At 55.7% G+C, this 17,441-nt stretch overlaps 1 protein-coding gene across 4 annotated transcripts in view; it reads right to left on the reverse strand.

Annotated features, from left to right (window-relative positions):
• Positions 1-17,441, reverse strand: part of ABR (ABR activator of RhoGEF and GTPase) — a 198,509-nt gene that overhangs the window by 66,257 nt on the left and 114,811 nt on the right. For 3 of the 4 annotated variants that reach the window (XM_055131987.1, XM_055131989.1, XM_055131988.1), the window contains exon 3: positions 1,720-1,818. In XM_055131987.1, coding sequence (XP_054987962.1) covers positions 1,720-1,818 — 99 coding nt within the window. Of the gene's footprint in view, positions 1-1,719; positions 1,819-9,513; positions 9,715-17,441 lie in introns of those variants that run through there. The other variant, XM_004604994.2, reaches the window with a different exon arrangement.

A 17,441-nucleotide genomic window follows, 5' to 3' on the forward strand; every position in this document is an offset into this window, starting at 1 on the left:
ACTCTCTGTGAGCTTGCCCAAAGCCAGAGGTTTTAAACCCACAGTACACACATAATAGCCTGGACGAGAACACACGTCCACCCTTACCCAGATGTAAACCAATCAAAGCTTTTTAAGAAACAGGGGCCAGGAAGATGGTTTAAAGGGCTGGAGCAGATGCTTTGCACTGGAGAGCCCTGTGCTCCATCCCTGACACCACCTGGTCCCTCCACGGGGAGTAGTCCCCAGCCTGAGTGTGGCCCAAAACAAAACAAAAAACATTTCAAGTACATCATGTAGAGCAGTTGCCTTGCACGTGGCAACCTAGGTTTGCTCCCTGGTAACCGTATGATTTCCCCAAGCCCTTCTACCACAAGAGATCCATAAGCATACAGCCAGAGGTAATAAACAAAAATCATTTTAAGGGGCCCAAGCAATAGTACAGCTGGTAAGGGGTTTGCCTTGCACTCAGTCAACCTGGGTTTGATCCCAGCATCCCATATAGTCCCCCGAGCACTGCCAGGGGTGATCCCTGAGTGCAGAGCCAGGAGGAAGCCCTGAGCACCGCCAGGTATGGCCCCAAAATGAACGAACAAAACTCCCCAAAACGAAGTAAATCATTTCAAGAAACAGTGATTATTTTAATTGTATTTTCTTTCTCCTCATTTCCAAGTTCTCGCTCAACACACTGCTGATTTCACAACCTGCTCATGGTCTGAAAACAGAGTCAAAAATAGCCTAGTTATGGCAGTCAGGTCTTGTTCTAGTTCTGATCCCAGACCGGAATTCTTGTCTACCTGCCATACTGTCCCTCGCCTGGAAAACGTGACAGGGTGTGCCTTCAACTTCGGATGTGTTCCACCACCAGCTGCCCACATGTGGCAACATATCTGTGCACTCAGATACTCACTCCTGGGGCAGTAAGTGACAAGCTTCTCAGATCACAGCGAGAACATAAATATGCATCTCATGATTCTGGTAAGAATGACTTTTCACTGATCTACCCGCCCAATTCCTCATTTTTTCTGATACGATCTTATGTCAGACCGTGCGACACCCAAGGGAGGGGATTTTACATGTCAGAATCACTCTGCATAATATCCAGACACATTTAATAAGCACTTTCTTCAAAGGCAAAAATATCTTACATTGGTGTAGTCCTTTTATGTTTGGAAAACATTTGAACATTCCCCTCCTGGGCCGGATCCCCGAGTGAAGCCTCTGTCTGGGAAAGGAAACTGAGGCACCTTTGCGGGTGGGTCTCCTGCTGTGGAGTTATGGCACCTCTCAAAACAACACGAAGAGCTTCTACCCACAGGCCCAGGCCCAGAGCCTCAGGGGTCGCTTTTCCTGGGAGGAAACAAACATGGTCCAGCCATGACACAGAGGTCTCACCTGACGCCAGGAGACACGGCTTGGGGGACGGTGCGTTCCCCACCTGGACAGAGCACTGAGGCCAATGAGGAATGCCCGGCCCACTGAGCCATGGGGAGGTTGGCCAGGTGGGGCCCTGGCTGTGCTGTGGTCCCCACCCTTCCCAGGGCAGGTAAGGGAGAGCCGAACGCAGAGATGCGGGGTCACTCTGCCAATGACCATGGCTGCCCGGTGCTGTGAGCACAGCAAAATTACAGGCTCCTCCCGGGGCAAAGGAATGGTCCTTTGCCTCTTCAACTCCAAACACCATCCCGGAGAGTGACACTGTCCCACAGGAGCCCGGAAGCCCCCAGACGGCATACTCACCAGCAACAAGGCCTCCAGCTGGTTGATGTAGATCTCTTCGCTGGCCAGAAATCCCGAGAGGACCAGTTTCCTCATCTCCAAGCCCTTCCCGGCTTCCACCTGTGCAAAAGCAAACAGAAGCCAGAGCTCGTGAGAGGGGCCGGAACCCAGGATTGGGGCTATTAGCTAGCCAGTTGCATCTTCTTCAACAAATACTTTCAGAGGGGATTAAAGCCAGATAAGCTCACCCCAGAAATTTTTGACTATCCAGAAAAGCAGTCAGGCACATTCCTACCACCAACTTCTTGCTTTTTTTTTCTTGCCCACCTTTGCCCTTATGATTTGGTATCTTTCCACTCATCCTCCTACCTGTTCAGTCTTTGCTTTCTTGTTCTGCACTTGGGGGTGACACCTGGCTGTGCTCAGGGATTCCTCCTAGCTCGCCACTGAGGGATCACTCCTGGGGGTGCTCGGAGACCAACCGTACGTGATGCCGGGGATCAAAGCCAGATCTGCCACGTGCCTTACTACTATACTCTCTCCAACCCCCAGATTGGAAATAAATTGTCTCATTTTTTTTTGTTCGAGGGGGGCATAATAGTAGTGCTCAGTGCACCATATGTGGTGCCAGGGAATGAACCTGGGTTGGCTGCATACAAGGCAGGCATGCACGGCCAGCACACCTTACCTGCTGTATGAACTCTCTTGCCTCTTATTCAGGCTTTTAATAGAGGACAAGAGAACACAGGTGCTGAGCTCATTCGCGGGGCATCAAAGACACAGCAAAAACCAAAAAAGACTCAGTCCAATGGGTGTGGGGTCAGGGACAGGGGCTGGGGGCAACTGTAGGCAGTCCAGAAGGGAAATCAGTCATGTTGAGGCCGGGCCTATCAGCCAGGAGGACACTGTGGGGCCAGCACATGGCCAGAAGCCGTCGCCTAGCAGCTGGGAGGAGCAGGGGTGTCGGATGCAAGAGCCACGGGAGCACCCATCTTGTGGCCTCTGGCTGTATCTCTCGTGGAATCCTGCTGCGTCCAGGGCTCAGACCCACCACAGATGGACCAGCCTGTGCAGCCGCTCCCGAGAGCCACATCCATCTGCAAGACCGGGCAAGCTCCTACAGCTGCTGCAGAGTTCCTGCCTCCGTGAAGATCCTGCCTCAGTGGACCTACAATGCCCACTCATTCGTGCCTGACGCAGAGCAAGAGCCAGAAAGGAGCACGTCTTCCTGACTGCCCAAACGCATGTGTCTTCTTGTCATCCAGGATCCCCTAGGGTCACTACTGGCCCCTCTCTTTCCCTCCCCCACATGCCCATCCCACACTCAGCCCCCAAGCCCTTCGCAGCTGTGGCAGTGTTCTTGCTGGTCTCTCCTAAGTGTCCTTCCTTCCGTTCCGCCCTCCCTGCTGGTATGGCAGAAGCTCACAGCATCCTCTGCGGCTGCCCGATTCCTCTGGCTCATCTCTTCCCCTCGCCTCCCTCCTGTCCACATCCGCCTCAGGGTAACCCTTTGAGAACGCCACGTAGGCCCAGCACTGCTCAAGGACTGACTACCCCTACCACCAAACAGGATCCTCTAGGAATTCAACCAGGTCACTGACCCCTTACTTGTGTGTCCTACAAACATACACAGAATTCCCGTAGGTACAACGGGAAACAAGCACACCATCGCCCCGGCTCTCTCAGCAGGAGAGAAAGACACTGGGAAGCAGTAAGGTAAAGTAAAATCGGCTTCGGCCAGAGAGACAGTACAGCAGGGAGGGCACTAACCTGAGCAGACCTGGGTTTGATCCCCCGGCACCACATATTCTCCCCTGAGCACTGCCAGGAGGGAGCCCTCAGCACTGCCAGGTATGGCTCAAACCCCAGGCCACATGCAGAGCACACACAAGGTCCAGGCTTCTGTCCCTGGCAATACCAGATAGAGGCCCCCTCCCCAATAATAAACATTTGAGGGCAAACTGTGATATGGAGCCTAGCTCACTCTTCACGTCAGTAGCCCCCAGTGCTCTTCCCGACGCTTCCAATCCCCGCAGGAACCAGAGCGCCTTTGCAGCAGTCAGGAGTACTATGGTCTCTGAACTTTGACTCCTTTTTGTTTGTTTAGGGGCCACACCCAGCAGTGATCAGGGGTTACTCCTGGCTCTGCACTCGGGTACTGCCCCTTGCTAGGCCTCGAAGGACCTATACAGGGTGCAGGTGTAGAACCCAGGTCAGTCACACACGAGGCGAGCACCCGACCCACTCTGCCATCTCACAATCTGAAAGTCCAGAGCTGAACCACTCTCAGCAGCTGTACACCTGCCTGGCGGGCATGTTCGGGAGGGAGTTCCCGCCCTTGCCCCCAGGGAGGGACTGAATCATTGGCCTTTTATCAGTGACCCATTTAGCAGATTTGTGCTGGAGGCCTCTGAAATGTTATCTGATGCTGAGACAGAAGCACAACCTCCAGCAAAAGATGTCCTGTCCCCCCAGTGACATGTAGGACGTGTTACCTTACATGGCAAAAAAGAGACTTCAGAATGGACAGAGTTAGGATTTTCAGACAGGAGATTTTCCTGGCTGATTCAGGAGAACCTGGACCCCAAGGCAGTGGAAGGGCCCGTAGTGACGATCAACACGACCACCCTTGGGGATAGGGGACAGGGGACAGATACCGACTGCAATGTTGCAAGATGCTGCACGGCCCAGGAATTCAGGACTGCTAGAAACGGCAAGGAAGGGATTCTTTCCTTTAGAATGTCTAAGAGGAACACAGCCCTGCTGCTCCGTTCCGACTTCAGAGAATAATTTCGTATTGTGTTAGGATAATAAACCTGGGGTGATTTATTTTAGCAGTGTTAGCAAGGCAGCATGGGTGCCACGCTGTAGGGAAGGAGGGCAGAAATTATTTATTGATGGCGTCACGGGTACCAGGCACTGTTCTAAGCTCTTTCCACAGATTAACTCACTGGAATCCCATGATCTGGGAGGTGCTCCTGCCGCCCCCCTCCAGAGGCTGCGGCTGCCTGGAGTTGGGCCACTGCCGGCAGGCGGCTCCCTCCCCGGAACGAGATCCTAGCTGGAGCCTTGACCCCAGCCTTGGCTCAGGACCAGGGCCCTGCTGGTCTCCCTGCACATCACATAAAACAGCTGCCACCAAGTGGGCCAAATGGGGAACCCTCCATCAGGCTAGTGCCACCCTTCCGACTGAGCCCCACTCCCCTCCTGCCCGTGGCCAGTCACGGGTTAGCCTGAGGACTTGGCAAATAAATACCTGTTAAAGGAAGCTGCTTGGATCACACCTGTGAACCTACTGCGGAGCTGGTTGAACGAGGCCTGGGGGAAGATTTGGGGTTTCACAGCACCCTCAGCTGCTCCTTGACACCCCATTTCAGCAAGATCCTTACTCTTAAGAGATGTCTCACTACCTCAATGAACACAATCTGTTTTTTTTTTTTTGCCGGGGGGACATGTATGCAAAGCACACACTGTCTCACTCAGCGGCATGCCCATTCTTCGGAGTCCAATCTTGAAAGTGCTCTCCAAAAGGTACCGAAATGTACCCCCAAAGAGTTCCTATCCCGGGCACATTCATCGTCAAGGTCTGGCCAGCGCAGCGGGGGAGGAGGTATGAAGACAAATTCCGTGGATTTCACTAAGGGGAGGGAGGCCCGTTGCTCAGTTACCACCAATACCCTCTTCCACCTTTTCTCTGCTTCCCTCTGACCCCACCTGCTCCTGCTTTAGAATTATCTGGAAATTCGCAGTTGCTGGCTCCCTGCTCGCGGGGCCCTAATCGCCTTAAAGCCAGGTCTCCACACTCACTGACTCATCGTTTCCCACGCCGTGCCTGGCACGGGGATTCAAAGATGGGGGAGACCGTCTCAGCCGGTGCCCAGATGCCCCACATCTTCCAAAGCATTGAAGGGCGCCCACCGCCAGTGCTGTGCTCCCTGCAGGCCCCCCAACAGGAAAGCCGTTTTCTGAAAGGCACGATCCCCACTTCCTCTCTGAGCCGGACTTATGAAACAGCCGTGGGACTCCTTCAGCTCCAGCGTCTCACAGGAGCTGCCGGGCTCACGGGGGCAGCACGAGGCGGCCCCCCACGTCCACGGGGTCGGGTGACTCTGATGGGTATCTCCAAGCAAGGCTTGACCAGCTCTGGGCGGGTATTCTGTGGAGTTCAGGGCTAAATAAAGCCGCCGAAGGTTTGAGTCTGGGCCAAGCTAAGACTCAATCTCTATGAATCTCCACCTCCTCCAAGACAGCAGCGGGGACAGGACAGGCAGGGCCAGCTGCAACGCCAAGGCTGAGCCAAGGGACTCTGCAGACAGCAGGATTCAGCTGACGGGCAGAAAGCTCCAGCAGGATCTGCTCAGAGCAGCTCCACTCGGGTGGCGGCTTGCCCATGCCCGGCTCCAACCCCACGACAGCCAGCTCTTATCTGAGTGCAGACAAGGCAGGGTCATGCGCCACGCTCTCCGGCCCCAGGCCCACAGGGAGGGATGGCCCAGGCTTCCTGCACACCCAGGCTTTACACAGAACTCCCCAGGGTCCAGCAGACAGTGCTGACTTCAGGGATCCATGCCCTACCTCCACAGCTTTCCCATACATGCCACCTGCACTGTTATCTCCTTAGCACTGTGACTGACAACAAGCCTTTTTCTCATGCTTTATTTGGAGGTCACACCTGGTGGTACTCAGGGGTCATTCCCTGAGGGTAGTTACAGGACTATTCAGTAGCGGGGATCAAACCCAGGCCCCCTGTGCTCCAGCTCATTGAGCATCTCCCTGGCTCTACAATTAGGTTTTCCTTTTTGTTTTTGAGCCATACCCAGTGGTGCTCTGGGTTTACTCCTGCTCTGCATGCAGGGATTACTCCTGACGGGGCGCAGGGAGCCATATGAGGTGTTGGGGATCAAGCCCAGGTTGGCCACGTGCAAAGCAAGCATCCTACCCACTGTCTTATCTCTCCAGTTCCCACAGCTAGGTTCTCCTAGGTCTTACCCCAAGCATGTCTGAAATCACAGAGGCGAGACATGCGCAAGTTCTATTTTTTTCTAATACATGTTAATCTACTAAAGTTCAAAACCCATATTCAGGTGCCACCTAACACGTCTCTCAAATCTTCACCTTGGTGGCCCACGCTTCAGGAAACATGCAAAGGTCCCAGGTGGCACTGTCATAAGCAAGCGAGGAGCAGAGACCTGGGCAGGTGAAGCAGAAACACAGGCGCTCCAGACAAACCATTAAAACCTGGCACAGAGTCACACCTGAATGGGTTCATCTGCATTACAAAAGGATCTTTATTTCTGACACTGAGTTCCTTTAAATAGACGCTTTTATATAGCAAAGCCCTTATCAGCCCTACCTACCTTTAAATAGAACTGCGTGAAAGATTTTTGGAAAGTGTACAATACTTCACAGATGGGAGGTGATGTTGCTATGAGTTCTCTGCATCATCACTCGCTTATAACCATTAACTCCTCAAAAGCGAGTCTGGGTTGGAAGATGCTCCCGTACTAGCTCTCGAGAGCACCACGGCCATCTTCACAGCTGCCTCCTAGGAAGATGAAGCAGCTTGGAAATTACCCTGAAAACAGGATTGATTTATAGAACAGGCATTTGGACACACGCGCAGGAAACACAACTGCCGTTTAAGGTAAGTACTCCTGAAGTAAAGTAATAGCACAGAGAGAACTGCCCTGGATTCCGACCAGCTGCCAGGAACGGTCTTAGGACACGGGAGGGTGCCAAGACAGCAGACAGTCCCGGACAGCTCAGCCTCCAGAAAGGCCGCTGGACCACACGTGCGGCCACACACCCAGTCTAGCCCTGCCTTCATGAGTAATGGCTTTTCCTTCAAATTTGGTGCCTTCGATGAGAATGCTTCTCATGGCCCCGAAGACTTTCTCTGTATATTCTGACGTCTGTGCACTTGCACTCTCGTCCAGAACTTGAAACTTTGTGAAAGGGCCACTCCTCCCCAGGGCCGGGCAGAATGCTCTGAAGGAACGGGCACACAGTGTTTGCTGAATCAATAGACGCTCTCATGCCCCCTCTCTGCAGCCACCTGCTTCTCTTCCTCCCCCGCAGACCTTAAGCCTGCCCCCTCAAGCGAGACAGGCTCCCGGGGCTGAGGCCAAAACGGGGCTGAGGAATTCAGCAACATTCTGGAAAGGCCCCCTTGCCCCATGCTCAGAACACCGAGGTGGCAAGGAAGAGGGAAAGGCGGGGAACTCAGAGAGAGCTGGGGCAAGCTGACTTTTCAGAAGCCAACATGAGTCTGGGTGTTCTTAGAACACCTCTGAAAAGGGGCCTGGCCGGGGCCTCGTAGCCCCGTCGTGGGTCCCATGGAACCGCCCCACCCCCGAATTCACGGAGCACCAGCCATGCACCAAGCATGGAGCTGTGTCCAGCACGGAGACTGTATGGGCCCTGCCCTCAGGACACATGACAGGAGGTGTAGACCTGGAGTTCTGAGCAGAACACAGCGCGGGCTAAGACCCAGAAGGAAGCTTCCAGACTCAGGGCAGAACCACAGAGAGCACCGGGGAGGCTTCTCAAAGATCCACGCAACCTACCCCACGCACCACACAGCTCGCGGCTGGGGCTCGCGGCTGGGAAGGAGACCTGGTGAGTCTGGCCAGGCCCTCCACGGTGAGAGCGCCTCGGGGGTGGCGAGACACATGACTTGGGCCCAGGGCTCCAAGTCGCAACAGAAGAGAGCCCCGGGGGCATGCCAGCGGTACCAGCCTCCCACTGCAGTCCACACCCAGGCCTCCAGCTACTGCTCCACCCAGACTCCACACACCGCCAGCTCCGTGGGTCTGCAATCTATTTTTACCCCATTAGCGCCTCCTCAGGACCGGTGTAGTGAGGGGGCAGGGCTGTGATGCGCCTCACAGGAGGAGCCGAGGGTCTCTCAGGCAGCTTGGTGATGGCCCTGCCCACAGACTGCTCGGGACCCCTCTCCTGGGATGCAGTGGGCTGTGGGCTCTGCTCCCCCTCGGGCTTGCCCTCTACCGTACACCAGGGATGAGGCTGGCAAGAAGCTGAGGTCAGAGGGCTGGGGTGGGGGGAGGAAGAAGCAGGGTGCTGTGCCAGGCAGCTCAGGCGGGGGGGGGGGGTCACAGCTTAAGGGGGAGCCGTGCCCTGGGAAAGGGGCTAGGTGTCCCCACTCTCCTGCTCTACTTTCAAGGCAAGTTCTAGGGCAAGAGGAGGGGACACTGAGACCGAGAGCTGGTGATGATAGGGAGGTGTTGTCAGCAGCCACTTCCTGCCTGTGCCCACTTTGGGACAAGCCCCTCATCACAGGGTGCAGCCCCCAAACGGTGACGGGACCCTGGTGGTCACGGGGGGTGGGGGGAGACTGGTCCAGTTCTCCCGCCAGGAGCCTCAGTGGCTCCCCGCCCCCTCCCCAGCCCAGATTCATGCAGTCCTCACTCTCTGGCTAGGGAGGCGGCCCCCTGGGCCCCAACTTCAGGAGAGCACTTAGCCCGGCTGTTGCCATGGAAACAATGAATTATTGCCTCCCGGTTCAAGTCAGCCAGCTCCCCCGGGGGCCGCAGGCTCCCACCACTCCGTGCCCACCGGGTGACTCATGTCCCTGCCCGAGAGAGAGAGCGAGCCCTGGGCAGGCACAGCTGGCCTGGGACGAGGCGGCAGCCACTCCCCCCAGGGCCAGCTGGTGCCGGGACAGGCGGCCCGCCCGCACCTCTCCCCACCCGGCCCCCTCTCGCGGCGCCCCTGTGTGGGGGTCCTCCCGCGCGCGCGCGCGCGCACGCGCGGCCCCCGCCCCCGCCCAGCACCCAGGGCGTGTCACCGTCCCACCTTCACGGCCACCAAGAAGGGGGACCCTGAGCCGGGGCTGGTCGGGGTTCCCAGCTCGCACTCCTCCAGGAGAAACACATCTTCATCCTCCAGCACCTTGTCCAGAAAGCCTATGGCCTCCTCTTCCTCCTCCATGGCAGCGGGGCGGCGCAGGGCAAACAGGAAGCCGGGCGGCGGGCCGCGGGGAGGGCGCGCCGGGCAGGCCTACACCCGCACGCCGGCCTCCCCGGGCCCCGCGCGCGCGGGGGAGCGCCCCATGCCCGGGCCCGGCCGAGCGCGCCGCCACACCGGCGCAGCAGGCGCCCTTCCCGCCGCGCGCCCCGCGCCCCTCGGCCGCTCGCGCCGGCCGTGCAGACAGGAAATGCGCGCCAGGACGGGCGAGGTGGAGCCGAGCCCTGTCTGTGCGGTCACCGGGCCGGCGGCGGCGCGTGCGGCGCGGGGAGGGGCCAGGAGGCCGGGCGCAGGGGGGTCGGCCCCCGCCACGCCGCCTTATTTACGGCCCGAGACCCCGCGAGCCCGCCGCAGGGGGAGGAGCCGCCGCCGCCGCCGCCGCCCGCGCCCGCCCCGGGCCGCCGCCCGCGCCCCCTTCCCACCTCGGCCGCAGGCTCTGACACCTGGGCACCAGGGTGTCCGGGGGGGCCCTGGTGAGAGGACCGCCTTTCCGGCCCTACAGCGCCGGGTGCAGAGGCGGCCACGGCCAGCACCAGCCCCGGCGGACGGCCAGGGCCCCCCAAGGCTCCCTGGCACACCCCGGGGTGCCCTGTGCTCCCAGGGCACCGTGGAGAGCCAGGCGGCCTTCTGCCCCGCTCCTTCTCCTCCAAGGGGACCTGCGCCCACTTCAGCCCAGCCTTTCCCAGAGCCGGGGCCACGTGGGCCCTGCGCGGTCCCCTCCGTCTCCTTCTGGGTTTCTTCAAGGTCCCTGAGGCTAATTCACCCAAGGGTGACGGCGGCCCCCCCGAGTCCTGGCCCGAGATGTGCGTAGTTGGAAATATACTCCCAGGGAGTTAGGAGCACTGCCCCACGGCAGCAGCCATACAACACCAGGGGTAGAGGTGGTCACTGCAGAGCGTTTGGGGGTGCAGGTGACATGGGTGAAGCAAACCCCATATGACTGGGTAGCTGAAGCAACGCCCCTCGGCTCCAGGAGGACTTACAGTAGCCCCATCTCAGTGAGAAGCCAGGAGTCGGATTCTTCAGCGAAATCCCTTGGTGTTAAGAGGACGGCAAAGGCCTTCCACGAACAAGCAAACAAACATGGCAAGGGGCCCTCACGGTGCTTAGCTGGGCCCAAAAGCAAGGTTGTTGCCGGACTCTGCTTCTGGGAACTTGGGGAGTTAGAGGGACATTGTCCTTAAGTGTCCCCTTTATCCTACTGCCTTATTGGACCTTGGAGTCAAAATCAGATTCATTCCCCCCGCCCCCCCACCACTCAAACCCAGATACTTGGTGCGGCAACCAAGTGAAAATGGGAATCTGCGGGGTGAGTCTCAAAGTCTGAGTCCCACTCAAGCAAATCCCCATGCCCCACACCCCAACCCCTGGCCAGGGGGTCATCTCTTCCAGCCCCCAATCTTCCAGAAGCTTCCAGCTTTCTATTCTCTCTCTCCCTGAGGGCAACCAGTGTGTCTCTTGGAGACACAACTCGGCGTGGCCTGGCCGGTGCCAGCCATGTATCACATGCCCTGTCAGGTGGCAAGCTGAGGAGTGTTGAGGACGAGGCATGTGAAAGGAGAATGGATCCATACCTTCTGATCCCAACCTGCCCGTCCCCTGCCCTAAGTCTGTGGAGACTCTGAGCTTGTGATGGAGCTCCCGGCTTTCCTGTCAGAGCAGGTATCAGTGACCTGTCACCACTGCAGTGAGCCGTCTGGGGTCCCAGGGCAAATGGGCCGTGATCAGGGACTTCCCCGACCAGGTCCCGGAGGCCGTCCCCATGCCATACCCACCCTCTCCTTGAGCTCCTGGTTTTTTCCCCTCTCCCGCCCTGGCTGAGCTATAAATAGGCTGGCACATCTGAAGGGCCCTTTCAGCCACAATTCCTCATTTGGGTTGGGTGGGAGAGGCTGTTTCCAGGGCTTGGGAACAACCAGGCCTGGCATTCCCCAGGGTGTAAGTGTGCCAGCCCAGGGCTCAGTGCCACTGTTTCCATCTCTTGCTCTGCAGGATGGCCTGGTCAGATGAGCTGGCAACATGGACACTGAAGGATGCCCCTTCCCCCCCCGCCCCAATCCAAAGTCTCCTGAGGTGCCACTTTTCCCACAAACCCTGAACCATGTCCGAAAACTGCTCCCTGAAGCTCCAAGGCCTGCCTACCCCAGCCCTGCTGGCTGGAAATCCCAGTGAGTAACCAAAATGCCCTTCTAGTGCCACCAGACACAAAGTCGCCACTCAGAGGCCCTCGCTCTTCCCCCTGGAGGGGAAGTGATTCACACCTCCCACAGTGCTCAGCCCCTTCCCCCTCCCAACGCCCCCAAGCCAGAGCTGGTCCAGAGCTTCCTCCCTGTGGCCTGCACTCGCCCTGCGCCAGCCCCCTTCTCCGCCTCTCACCAGAGGCCTCCCTCTCCTCCGTGGCCTTCAAGAGCTGGGCTTCCTCCCATCCACTGGCTCCCAGGACCAGGCCAGTGTGGCCACTGACCACACGGACCACCCTTCTTTCTCCTCCATGTGCAGGCACCACCCAGGATCCTCGAAGCACTCTGCCTGTTGCACCCCTAGGCCACAGATACTCATCACCAAAGGCAACACCAGCATCTTTGCTGAGCTCCAAGGGGTGCTGCCAGCTAGGCCTCTTCACTTTTCTTTTTAACCTATTTTTTTTGGGGGAGTGGGCTCCCCAGCAATGCTAGGGGCCACCATTATACCCAGTGGTTTCTCAGGGATGGCACTGGGCCCACAGGCCATGCATGCACTCCAGCCCTTTGCACTATCTCCCTCGCATAAAGACCACCCTCGGGGAAGGCTCATGCACAGCCCCTGAGTTCTGAGCACTCAGGCCCCAGTGATCCCCCCCAACTTCCCCCAGCCCAGCTTCCCCTTCTGGTGCCTCCCTTCTGCTGGCAGGCCTGTGACTTGTACCTCAGGCCCCACATCCCTTTACCAGTTCTCTCTGCTTCTTTCTTCCTTCCTTTCCTCTCCCAAACCCACCACCCTAAAACCAAGCTTTACAGCACCTGGGGAACGCCCCTGCGGGGTGAAATTCCACTGACTCCTGCCCGGGCCTGCCCGCCTGTCTGGTTGGGCACTTGGTTCATTCATACCCTAAGATGGAAACCCCAGAAACCTAGAGCATTCTCAGCCTCCAGGCGACTCGGCCCCTAGATCAACACAGAGATCAACACAGGACAAAGGCTCTCACTGGCATGAAAGGAAACCTGCCACCAGGAAGAGAGAGAGGTCTTTAAGCAGCTTACTGGAAAGTCAAAGACTTTCCAGGTAGGAGAAGAAGGGCAGAAAGGGAACAACGGTCTGGTCTGTAAGGAGCCCAGGGGAACCCAGCTGGAGGGCGGAAAGGAAAGGAGGCAGGGGGTGGGTTTGGAGAAGTGGGCTGGAGCAGCCCCTGTGGTGGTTAACAGATTCCCCCACGGGCAAGGGGTGTGACACTCGTCATCACACCCACGCTCTCCGAGACAGCAGCAGGCCGACCTCCCCCCAGTGGCTTAACTAGGCATGGCTCCCTCCACTGGCCTTCCCGTACTCACCTCCTTCCTTTGCCTACTCAATCAACAAGTCCCTATTCCTGACAGAAGGGGCACACCCAGAACGCTGCCACCAACCCGTCTCGGCCTTGGGTCCATTGTGAGCCCAAATAGCGCTGGGGCTGCCCTCCAGGGCAGGGCCACCGGGCGGAGGTACAATTCTTTCGGAAAGGACAACACGGAAACATCAATTGTGAATTTAAATGTCCACATCCTGTCTCAGTGACTCTAGAACCAGCCCGAAGGTTCCCTGCCGCTGCCCCCTTGGGATTGACGCCAGGATCTCAGGCATGCAAGTCTGGGCTGTAGCCCCAACCCCCAAATATACTTCAGAAGGGACAGTCAGGAGAGGGTGAGGGGTGGGCGGGGGAGAGATAGCACCATGGTCAAGATGCTTGCCTTGCACGTACCTCACCCAGGTTCAGGCCCCTGGCATCTTGTTGGGACATTGTATGACTGAAACCAAATCATAAACAACTTTGTAACTGTGTATCAAATGGTGATTCATTTGAAAAGAAAATAAATCCCTGGCACAACATATGGTTTACAAGCCAAGAATAGTAGCATCTGAGCATTAGAGGGTGTAGTCCAAAAACCAGAGGGAAAAAGTGGGATGTTGAGGGCCAGAGAAATAGACAAGGGTTAAGGCAACCCGTATAGTCCCTTGAGCCCCAGCAGGAGTGATTCCTGAGCACAGACTCAGGTGTCAACCTGAGCACCCTTGGGTGTGGTCCAAAAAAAACAAGCAAAAAAAGAGAAGATGATTGGTCATTAGCCACCCACCGCCACATACAGTCATGGGGAAGAATGAGAGTGCTCTTCAATTACTGACATGGCTGGTGTCCAAGACTTACTAAAGTAAAATAACAGGAACAAAGAGCCTAACCGTGCCAACAGAGTACCAACACCAACATACCAACGGTCACAGTTCCATCACACCCAACACAAGAGTACCAACACTCTTGGTACAAACAGTACCAAGAGTATCAAGAGATTAACACTATAAACTCACTTAAATGCTCTGTGTAATCATATGGAAATGGGAAGGCGAAATATATGCCCGCTCTGAACGGACATTCTCGTTCTACGTTATGTATTTCTGTGATGTTAAATGTTTCTGGTGATGCAATCGACAAAACCAAAGAAGTTGAAGGAAGAAGTGTGGTCAGTGCAGTGATTGGGAAAGTCCTGCCAGCTCTGGGGCACTGGAAGATGCTTTGGAGCCTGAAGGGGGGAGTGGGGGCGGGTCCTGGAAGAGGTGAGAATTTTTCTCCTAGCTAAGAATGAGGCAGGGTTAGCCATACCCCTGGGGGCCGGGGGACAGACAGGTCTATGTGAGGCGTAACAAAGTACATAAACAGGGTGGTGGCTGTTTACTCATTCAACCGGCCCTAACTAGCACCTCCTTGGTGCCAGCACTGAGAGAGGCATCAGTTTGCCAAGGGAAAACATTGTTACAAAACTGGCCAAGCAATCCAGACCAACGCCCCCTGCTGGAGCTGACACTCTCCGTGGGGGAAGGGCTGGCTGGGCATGTGAATGCCAATGAGGTGGGCAGGGGTGAAGTGGGAAGGTCAGGAGCGGGTGGGTGGGAAGGTCAGGCTGGAGGGCTGGGGATGCCCAGGGCAGCTTTACTGTCAGGACAAAGGGAGGAACTTGTAGTGAGACACTGGATCATTCCATAGCTCATTCTTCCCTTTGAGTCCAGATTCCCCTAAAATACGTTCACTGGTGCCCACCAGGAAGTCACCAGTTGGCCCAAACTCTGAGAGATGATACAACCAGATCAGGCAGTCCAGAACAGTCTCTGCTGCTCACTGTCCCCTCACAAAAGGGCCAGGCAGACACTCACCTCCAGGCTTTGCCCTCAGCTTGAAGCCTCTTCTCCCCCTTTGCTGCCTATCCCATATTCCCCAGATTGATTGGCAAAACTTTTTTTTTTTTTTTGGCTTTTTGGGTCACACCCCAAGATGCTCAGGGGTTACTCCTGGCTCTGTATCTCAGGAATTACCCCTGGAGGTGCTTGGGGAACCATATGGGATGCTGGGAATTGAACCTGTGGTCGGCCATGTGCAAGGCAAACGCCCGCCCTATCCCCCCCTATCGCTGTGCTATTGCTCCAGCCCCAAGGCAAAACTTTTTTGATTGTTGTTTGTGGGCCACACCCAGCAATGCTCAGGGATTACTCCTGGTGGTGCATGGGGGACCATATGGGATACTGAGGATTGAACCTGGGTTGGTCGCATGCAAGACAAACACCCTATCCACCCTACCCAAACACCTTGCCCACCCTACCATTGATGGTTCTGGCCCCTGAAGTTACTTTTAAAAAGTCCTCACGGCTGGATAGAGGCAAACACCCTAACTGCTGTGCTATTTCTCCAGGCCTGATTGGTAGAAAATTTAACCCCACTTCCAGATTTTCTGGAGTTCAGCAGACCATGGCCAGTGAGAACTGACTCCAAAAAGACAGCGTGGGGGGACAGGTCATTCCAGATGCAGAGGGAATCAGATTTGTTATTTTCCTAATAGCCGGCCCTTCCCATCACTGCCTTTCCTTTCTCCAGAGCAGGAGTCACAACAGAAACTCTCCACAAGGTTTAATTATGCAAATCTGTAAGCCAGCACCTGGCATTTATCTGTGCAGTGAAAGAGATCAAACACAAAAGTCCCCTGAATGCTGGGTGTGAACCCAGCTCTGCTTCTTGCAGGCTGTGTGACCTTAGGCAAGTGATTTAGATTCCCAAGTCTCTCTCGGTTTGCTCATCTGTAAACTGGGAACAGTTAGAACACCAGCCCTGGGCCTCTTGCAGTTAGCATAGTGCAGAGGATCTGCCGTGTGTTAAGCTCTTGGCAGACACCTTCTCTTTGGTGATGGAAATAGACACGGGGAATAGATTCAGAGAGCCTAGCCCGATCCCAGCCCGCCCCCCCACACACACACCTCTTCCAAGTAGCCCAATGGCCCAGCCACCACAGACCATTCTTTTCTCAAATCTCCAGATATTTTCCCCACATCGCCGAATTTGTACTGCCCCTTTATCTAGAGCAGCAATCCCTAAACTTCTTTGACCTGTCACTGTCACTGTCACTGTCATCTCGTTGCTCATCGATTTGTTCGAGCGGGCACCAGTAACGTCTCTCATTGTGAGACTTATTGTTACTGTTTTTGGCATATCGAATATGCCACGGGTAGTTTGCCAGGCTCTGCCATGTGGGTACGATACTCTCGGTAGCTCGCCGGGCTCTCCGAGAGGGGTGGAGGAATCGAACACGGGTCGGCCGAGTGAAAGGCGAATGCCCTACTGCTGTGCTGTTTGCTCCAGCCCCTTCTTTGACCTACTTCCTGTTTTTCAGAAAAACAGTAAAAAATCACTCAGTGCACCCACTCCTAAAAATCTACTTTCTTTAAACAAAACAACAGAAAGTGTTCCCCAAATGCACCTGAGGCTACTACACTCCATGAACTGTTCAGCACTTCCCCCAGGCGGGACAGAATTACCCTGTTCTAGAATGTTCTCTGGTTGCTACTCAGGCAGAATACTCCTTACTTTCTAAGGCTACCCTCTCCATGATCTTCTTGAGTTCTCCACTTTTGTGCTCTCTTCTCTCTAGCCCCTTCTCTCCCTCCCCCCTCCCTTCACCCCTCCCTCTCCCCTCTCTCTCCCTCTCCCTCCTACTCTCTCCTTCTCTCTCTCTCATACACACACACACACACACACACACACACATATACACGTACACACATGGACTCACACACTCTTGGTGTATTGGACATCACACAAGTCACAATCTCAAAATAGAGAGAGTGTAGGGTATGCAGAAGAAGGTAATTCATGCTAATTCCTCACACCACCCAGAACAGTATGTAGTAAAAGGTGGAAAAGTGAGTATGCAGAAAATACCTGGGGAATGAAAATCACTCCTGAAAGTTTACAAGACATTTCCCAAGATAAAAGACCAGGCTTGGTGAGTGGTTCCTATGAAAACTGGCCATAATGGGGCTGGAGCGATAGTATAGCAGGTAGGGCGCTGGATTTATACCTGACTGACCCAAATTCAACCCCCCAGTATTCTGTATGGTCCCCCAAGCACCACCAGAACTAATTTCTGAGTCAGGAGCGATCCCTGAGCATCACAGGGTATGGCCTAAAAACCAAAGGGAAAAAAAGAAGAAAACTAGTCATAAGATATTGGGTACTTGAGGGTAATGGGAACTCAGTTCTACTAATG

This window comes from Sorex araneus, chromosome 3 (genome assembly GCF_027595985.1).
Source record: "Sorex araneus isolate mSorAra2 chromosome 3, mSorAra2.pri, whole genome shotgun sequence".
NCBI classification, from domain to species: domain Eukaryota; kingdom Metazoa; phylum Chordata; class Mammalia; order Eulipotyphla; family Soricidae; genus Sorex; species Sorex araneus.